The sequence below is a fragment of the Lepidochelys kempii genome, chromosome 14 (assembly GCF_965140265.1).
Source record: "Lepidochelys kempii isolate rLepKem1 chromosome 14, rLepKem1.hap2, whole genome shotgun sequence".
NCBI classification, from domain to species: Eukaryota; Metazoa; Chordata; order Testudines; family Cheloniidae; genus Lepidochelys; species Lepidochelys kempii.
The window spans coordinates 40,998,073-41,006,116 of NC_133269.1; the positions used below are offsets into that span (position 1 = coordinate 40,998,073).

Consider the following 8,044-nt stretch of genomic DNA (forward strand, 5'->3'; position numbering starts at 1 on the left):
CGAGCCAGGCCCCCGCTGTGCCCAGCCCGGGTGGGGACCGTCTGCGGCGGCTGCCACCAGCCCCGGGCTCGGCCCGCACCAGCCCCCGGGGCCGGAGCCTGCAGGTGATGGGGGGGACCCGGGGGAAAGGGCCGGGGCCGGGCAGGACAGTGTCTCTGCACCCAGGGCCCCTGCTCGCCCCAGCTCTGCTCCCCGGGGATCCTGCGAGTCCCAGAGCTGCTGCCCCCTCAGCCCCCCGCCGCCCCCAGGCTCTCAGCCGCTGATCCGGCGCGGGGAGAGCGAACGCCCCCGGGAACAGGACAGTCTCCTAGGCAGAGGGGGAAGGAGACAGAAAAATGGGGGGTGGGTGGGGGGGGGGGAGTGGGAGGGGCAGCCGGAGCAATAAGTGGGGAAGGAGGTTCCCAGCTCCCAGCCTTGGCCAAATCCATCCCTGGGCAGAGCTGACTTTCCTGGGACCCAGGTGAGGAGCTGGGAGAGGAAAAGCCAGGTCCTGTCTTGCCTGAGTCCTGGGGGACAGTGTCGGGCGGGGATCCCCCAAAGCGGCCCCTTTGACTTGGCTCTTTGCTGGCGTTTGGTCCCAAGACTCGGTCACTGGGTGGGTTCAGTACTGCTGGGAAGGGCCGGGGCTAGGCTGGGATAAAGTGACCCAGCCTGGCCCAATCCATCTGTCTGCAGGGAGAGAGTGGGGGGGGGTGGGGATTCGGGGGGTGATATGGACTCAGGCCCCACCCCAGTCGCCTTGCTCCATCCTGGCAGGCTGCCGAATAACGGCCACAATTCGCTCTGGATCCTCTCACTCTTTGGGGGACAAACTTTCTGGGACTCGGCTCATCTGAGGCCGTATTGTTTGGAAGAGACAAAAGCCAGAGGAGGCGGAAATGTCCCCATCTGTGGGATGGGGGAGCAGCTCCCCAAAGCACCCAGTTCTGTTCAGGAGGGGGAGTCTAACCAATCAGCACTCCTGGGAACGGCATATGGGGTTTTGGGGGAAGCTGGGATCGCCCCAGGAGCAGCAGGTGCTGAGTGGGGCTCTCTTGTTCTTTCAGCTGCTTTAAAGGAGCCAGCTGCGTGTTCCCGATGGAGAAGTGGCTCTTCCTAGATCCTCGGCAGAGGGCCCTGTACAGAGATGTCATGCAGGAGAGCTATGAGACCCTGATGTCCCTCAGTAAGGAACTGTCTGCCTTCGGTTATGGGATGGTCTGCCCTGGCTGGGATGATTTAGTTGCGGATTGGTCCTGCTTTGAGCAGGGGGTTGGACTAGATACCTCCTGAGGTCCCTTCCAACCCTGATATTCTATGAGTCTATGAAGTTGTCTCATACACTGGGGCTGTGCACGGTGCTGGTCAGCATGAGTAAGAGCAGCTCCAAGGCTGCTCTAAGTTACTCTTTGCTTCTCATGGACCTCTGTGCTCCCTGGGATGCAAAGAACAGCTCTGCCCTAGTGACCGGAGTCCCACAGTCCTCACAAAGCACCTTTGAAATCAGTAGGAGTTTTGTCTTGTCCCCCTGCAGCTCTGGTACTGGCCAGCGGCCGAGATAGGCTATTGGGCTAGATGGACCATTGCTCTGCCCCGGTTTGGCCGTGCTTATGTTGGGTGAATACTGCAAGGATGAATTAGTAATAATATTTGATTTTGTGTCACCTCGGGCGTAACAGATCAGAAGCCAGCCCTACCTCGTAGGACACGAAACACTTTGGAAAAATTCCATTGAAATCGACATTTTCCCAGTGGGGGAAATGTCAGTTTTGACAGAACCCCATTTTCCAATGAAAACGTTTCTACCAGTTCAGTTCATTCAAGATTGTAGCTTCATTGGTGGGCACGAAGGGGCGGAGTTAAGGGCTGGCTTCAAGAGGGCGCTCAAGCACCGAGGCCATGGAGGTTCCATAAGGCTTTGACCCGAAAAAAGCAAAACCGCGTCTCTGCCCCGGTCTGGCTTGTGAGCGCATCATGGCTCAGCTGTAGGGCTGGATTCACGACGATTTTTGTTTTCATTTCATTTCCGAGGTTGTGGTTCGGTTTTGTTTAAGGAGAAGCAGGTTCGATTACCAAGGCTGCCCGACTCGCCGGCTTGCACAGAACTGCAAATAGAGCTCACGGATTAGAGAAAGGGAATGAATTGGTGGGTAGGGTTTTGGGCTGGGATTTAAGAGTGCTGGGTTCATAGATTCATAGATATTAAGGTCAGAAGGGAGCATTATGATCATCTAGTCTGACCTCCTGCACAATGCAGGCCACAGAATCTCACCCACCCACTCCTGCAATAAACCTCTCACCTATGTCTGAGCTATTGAAGTCCTCAAATCATGGTTTAAAGACTTCAAGGTGCAGAGAATCCTCCAGCAAGTGACCCGTGCCCCATGCTACAGAGGAAGGCGAAAAACCCCAAGAGCCTCTTCCAATCTGCCCTGGAGGAAAATTCGTTCTCGACCCCAAATATGGCGATCAGCAGAACCCTGAGCATATGGGCAAGATTCACCAGCCAGATACACAGGAAAGAATTCTCTGTAGTAACTCAGATCCTACCCCATCTAACAGCCCATCACAAGCCATTGGGCCTATTTACCATGAATATTTAAAGATCAATTAATTGGCAAAATCATGTTATCCTATCATACCATCTCTGCATATGGTGCTGCATATGGGCCAAGGATGCTTCACGGGTGGGGCAGCTGCATGTGGCAGGGGCCATAGGTGCCCCGCTCATGCATCTAAGGAACACAGCTTGCCTCAGGAAATCCCGAGGGATCAACCCAGTAGCAGTACCGGGGCCAGCCAATATGGGGAGACAAGCTCACACACTGCACCAGGCCCAGCTGGTGAGAAGGCAGGAGAGACAGGCCAGGAGGTGGGGTGCGGTGGGACTGGGAAAGCCCACGCTGGGTGGGAGGTGGCGGCTGATGCAGAGTATTAAGGAGGCTGTCAGGTGAATGGCTTGACAAACCCTAATCTCTCCCCTCTTTTATCCCCGTACCCATGTGCAGAATATCCCATCCCTAAACCGGACGTGATCTCCCGGCTGGAGCAAGGGGAAGAGCCGTGGGTCCCCCCGGATCTCCAGGGCTCTGGGGGAAGAGACCTCCCGAGAGACGCCAGCCCAGGTGAGGAAACCCGTTCGACCAGCTCAGAAACCATCTGGGAGCAAAGTCGGGAGCTGGCTTTCCCAAGGAAGCCCCCCTGGGAGCTCTCCCACTTCCGGCTCAGCACCTTGGCTTGACGGCCAAGCTTTTTGGGGGGCCCTTCCACTCAACACGACAGTGTCTGCAATGACTTTGGGATGCCACGTCCGCTCGATTCCAAAGTTTCGGGGCATGTTCTCGGGACGAGCGGTCAGAACCCGATCCACTTTGGGGAAAATCAGACAACCGAAAATGGGGGGTGGTGGGGGGAGACAAGACACACGGAGCCCCTGCCAGCTGAGGAGCCCAGCCAAGATTCCAGCACCTCTGCAGTTGTCTGTTGATCAAGCCGCTGGTTGATGGTGCCGTGAGCGCTTTCTAACATAACTACTGCCTGGTTTCCTCTCTGCCCGTCCTCCCACTGGCCCCTGGAATGACTTCTCTCCCAGACAGAAAGAAGAGGGGCATTCACAGCCTCTAGAAAAGGGGGCACAGCAAGATTGGGGGTACACACAGAGCCCTTGGCACAGTGGGAACAGGGAGTATGGGGGGAAGGGAGGAGTGAGGAGAGGTGGTGGGGAGTCCCTGCAATGCCCCCCGGCACATGGCTTGGCTTACATCTGGACTCTCTCCTTACCCCAGGGACAGCAAGCGAGACCGAAGGGGAGGCTCCACAGACAGGAGGCCCTGAGACGGCATCATCGGGAAGCAGCGGGGGGAAGGTGGCCCGCAATGCCAAAGGGGGCAAGGCCGGCAGGTCCGGAGGCCAGCAAGGAAAGCCGCCGGGGAAGAGACAGGGCAGAGAAGCTCCATGCAACGGAGGCTTCAAGAAAGTCCGGGATGGGGCAGCCCCGCGGAGAGGCAGATTGGGGGAGAGCCCCGAAGCCAGGCTCAGTGCAGGAGAGGAGCCCTCTCTGTGCCCGGAGTGCGGGGAGAGCTTTACGGAGAGCTCCGCCCTCCTTACCCACCAGAGATCCCACGTGGGGCAGGGCTCCTACCCGTGCCCGGAGTGTGGGGAGAGCTTCATCGAGAGCTCCGCCCTCCTTACGCACCAGCGGTCCCACGCGGGGCAGGAGCCCGGCCCGCGCCGCCGTCCCCAGGCCCCCGGCGGGAAGCGTTACCGCTGCTCGGAGTGCGGGGAGCGCTTCCGGGTGGGCTCCCACCTGGCCACTCACCTGCGCCTCCACACCGGGATCAAGCCCTTCCAGTGCGCCGACTGCGGGAAGGGCTTCGACTGGGGCTCACACTACGCCCGGCACCGGCGGCTGCACACCGGCGAGCGGCCCTTCCAGTGCGCCGACTGCGGGAAATGTTTTGGGCGCAGCTCCCACCTCTACCGGCACCAGCGGGCCCACGCCGGCGGGAAGCCCCTGGAGTGCCCGGACTGCGGCAAGGCCTTCAACAGCAGCGCCTTCTTCCACAAGCACCAGCGGGCCCACGCAGCCCCCCGGCAGCCCCACCGCTGCCCCGAGTGCGGGGAGAGCTTCCCCCGCAGCGCCGCTCTGGCCCGGCACCGTCGGAGCCACCGGGGAGACAAACCCTTCCGGTGCGGGGACTGCGGGAAAGGCTTTGCCTGGAGCTCCCACCTGGAGCGGCACCGGCGGGTCCACACCGGCGAGCGGCCCCACACCTGTGGGGAGTGCGGGGAGGCCTTCAGCCAGAGCGCCCACCTGGTGAAACACAAGCGGGTGCACACAGGCGAGAGGCCCTACGGGTGCCCGGACTGCGGGAAGAGCTTTGGGGACAGCTCGGCACTGGCCAAACACCGGGGGTGCCACGCCGGCGGGGAGAGACGCCGCCTGGCTGCGAAACGCCCAGCGGCAGAGAGACCCCATCAGTGCAGCGACTGTGGGAAAAGTTTTGCTCGGAGCGCGGCGCTGGTGAGGCACCGGAAAAGCCACACCGAAAGGCAGCCCGACAGTGGGGAGAGCTCAGCCCAGACGAGCCCCGCGGGGGACAACTCCCCCCATCCCTGCCCCGACTGCGGGAAAAACTTCCCTCGAGGCTCCCAGCTGGACAGACACCGGCGCCTCCTCCACGCAGCGGGTCCGCCCCACCAGTGCCCACAGAGCGCCGTGCTGACCAAGCATCGCTGGGGCAACAGACCTTTCCGGTGCGGAGACTGCGGGAAAGCCTTTGCCTGGAGCTCGCACCTGGCCCGGCACCGGCGGGTCCACACCGGCGAGCGGTCCCACACCTGCGGGGAGTGCGGGGAGGCCTTCAGCCAGAGCGCCCACCTGGTGAAACACAAACGGGTGCACGCAGGCCAGCAGAAGAGCTCTGGGCACAGCTCGGCGCTGGCCAAGCACCGGGCTGGCAGAGAGGACACATCCCACGGCTCCGGCGACTGCGGGAAAAGTTTCAGCTGCGTCACGGACCTCGACCAGCACCGGCCTTCCCACGCAGCGGAGAAACCCTACCGGTGCGGGGACTGTGGGAAAAGCTTCAGCCAGGCACCGGCGCTGGCCAGGCACCGGCGGCTCCACGCCGCTGGGGGGAAACCCTTCCGCTGTGCTGACTGCGGGAAGGGCTTCGCCTGGAGTTCCCACTGGGAGCGGCACCGGCGTGTCCACACCGGCGAAAAGCCTTTCCAGTGCGCCGACTGTGGGAAATGCTTCGGGCGCAGCTCCCATCTCTACCGGCATCAGAGGAACCACCCCAGAGAGAAACCCTCCTCCCAAGGGGCTGAGTAAGGGGGAACGCGACCACCAGGAAGGGACCCTAATGAGACAACAGGGAAACCAACCCCAGGAACCTTCCTGCCAAAGGTGCAACTAAGAGGGAAGGTGTCTGCTAGGGATGAGATAACAAGGAGTCCACCTGGGAGAGGAACCCCTTTGAGTTTGATCTGTATTAGGCATCGGGGAATCCTCTCAGGGCCAAGAATTCCAATCCATGCACTAACTGGGGCTAATGTTCGTCCGTCACGCGTGTTCGGCTGCACCCAGCCGCTGATCAGTGAGCCCCTAGTGGCCGGCACGCCATGAAGAGGAATCTCCTCCTCTCACCCAAGTTGGATGGGAAGCAGCAGAGGGAGGGGAGGTGCCGTCACTTTCCCTAAACCACATCGACCCCTGACGTCCACCCTCACGCACGCCCTCTCCCCGGTCTCTATCTCCCCTCCACTGGGCAGGCGTCAGGGCTGCCTCCCGCTCGTCCGTGGATGAAATAAAGGCTTGAGAGAGAAACTTTTCGCACAGAACAATCCATGACCCATAGGTGGTTTCAGAGGAGGCACTGGACAGAAGTTGGGGAAAGGCGGAGGTACCGCTTCTCAGTGGGCAGCACCCAGCACTCAGGCACTCCGGAGGAGAGGAGGCCAGGCTGCAAAGGTCAAAAAGGAGAACGCCTGGAAATGGGAGGCAGAACGGACCCATGGGACTCACTGCTGCAGGATAAGGGCCCATTTCGGGATGGTTTCTGGCAAGCGTTCACAGGCTAAAGGCGCTAAGTCCCAGGAGCAAGCGGGGCTGGGTGCCACATTTATGTCGTCCCCCATTAGCCCGAGCATCCCATTTATACCACTCCCCATTAGCCAGAATACCAGGTTTATACCATTAGCCAGAGTGTCACATTTATTTCATTCCCCTTTAGTCAGTGTCACATTTATATCATTCCCCATTAGCCGGAGTGTCACGTTTACACCATTCCCTGTTAGCCAGAATACCACATTTTATACCGTTCCCCATTAGCTCAGCGATTCTTCGAGCTGCTGTGTCAGGAAACATTTCAAAGCAGGATCCAGGATTTTCACCAGAACGGACGTTGGTAGTCGAGTCTGGGAGACGAGGCTGAAATGGGGGGGAAGGAAGCTAGATCTTGATCCCTTTAGTGGTTCCTGATGCAGTCAGGAGGAGGGAGGCGGGAGCTGGTCGAAATGCTGGGATTGAACCAGGAACAGCCAGAGTTAAAAGCATGAGTAGTCTGCTACAGCTTGATTTAAAGCTTTGAGTCAGGTTCTGTCACAACTCATACCTTGTGGATTGGCACAGAGGGGGACTGGGAATGAACGCTCACCCAGTGGATTACATAGGGACACCACCAGGTTTGCTCTTGGGGACCTGGTGACTGAGAACTGTTAACTCAATGCAGGGGCGAGAGGCAGGAAATCTCTCGGGGGCCGGCTGGAGCGTGGGAAGGGCTGGGAGGCCATCCCAGGAGAAGTAACCCCGTAATTCTTAGGGGATGACCCTGAGCGGAACTGAGAAGGAAGCTGGGGGAGATGACGCCCCTTCGTGGGTCCTGAATCCAGGCCGGGTCCCGTCACTTAGCGCAGCTGGTCACCTGTCCTGGGTGGGGATGACAGAGACTGTCTGTGTCCCATTCACCCTCACAAACCTGCCCAGGGGGGCATAAAAGCCTCAACTGGGTTTTGAGACCTGGAGGCTGCTATGACTTGCCCCCTGCTGATGAGGCCACCTGCTGTCCTATCCAGTCCCACTAGCAACTGGATTACTGAACTCCACTTTCTCTGGGCATTTGAATTGTTGCCTATTAGAAAACAGTGCAGCCTAGCAGGTCTGTAAATCAGGAGACCCGGGCAAGACAGGTACCCCGCCCTAGGGGGCAGCATGCTCCAGCTAGAGCTCTGGTAGCAGGACACCTGGGTTCCAGGGGCACAAGCACAGGGCGGGTCAGGGGGCCATGGCCTTCCCACTTTTTATTGGCCCGGGGAGGGGCAGAGAAGAGTGACCAGGGGGCGGGGTTTGGGGGGGAAGAGGCAGGGCGGGAGCAGGGCCTCAGGGGGAAGGGGTGATGCAAGGCCAGGGCGGGGGTCAGGGAGAAGGGGCAGCATGGAGGTGGGGCCTCATGGGAAGGGGCGGTGTGGGGGCATGAGCTCAGGGAGAAGGGATGTCGTGGGGGCTGGGCCTCAGGGGGAAGGGGAATGTCAGAGAAAATGAACCATTGTGCTATCAATTCGT

General features: G+C 59.9%; 1 protein-coding gene across 1 annotated transcript; it reads left to right on the forward strand.

The window, feature by feature from the left end:
- Positions 1-7,815, forward strand: LOC140897897 (uncharacterized). Its single transcript, XM_073311133.1, has 4 exons — positions 1-104; positions 1,047-1,165; positions 2,988-3,104; positions 3,765-7,815. The coding sequence occupies exons 2-4, from the start codon at positions 1,078-1,080 to the stop codon at positions 5,813-5,815; spliced, it is 2,256 nt and encodes a 751-aa protein (XP_073167234.1). The 5' UTR covers positions 1-104; positions 1,047-1,077; the 3' UTR covers positions 5,816-7,815.
- The last annotated feature ends 229 nt before the right edge of the window (positions 7,816-8,044 follow it).

What these genes read in the sequence shown, in the direction of transcription:
- LOC140897897 (XM_073311133.1), top strand. Translation starts at nt 1,078, where the DNA reads ATGGAGAAGTGGCTCTTCCTAGATCCTCGGCAGAGGGCCCTGTACAGA. An exon ending in TGAGACCCTGATGTCCCTCA is followed by an intron (nt 1,166 to 2,987) that starts GTAAGGAACTGT and finishes ACCCATGTGCAG; the next exon opens with AATATCCCATCCCTAAACCG. An exon ending in CCCGAGAGACGCCAGCCCAG is followed by an intron (nt 3,105 to 3,764) that starts GTGAGGAAACCC and finishes TCCTTACCCCAG; the next exon opens with GGACAGCAAGCGAGACCGAA.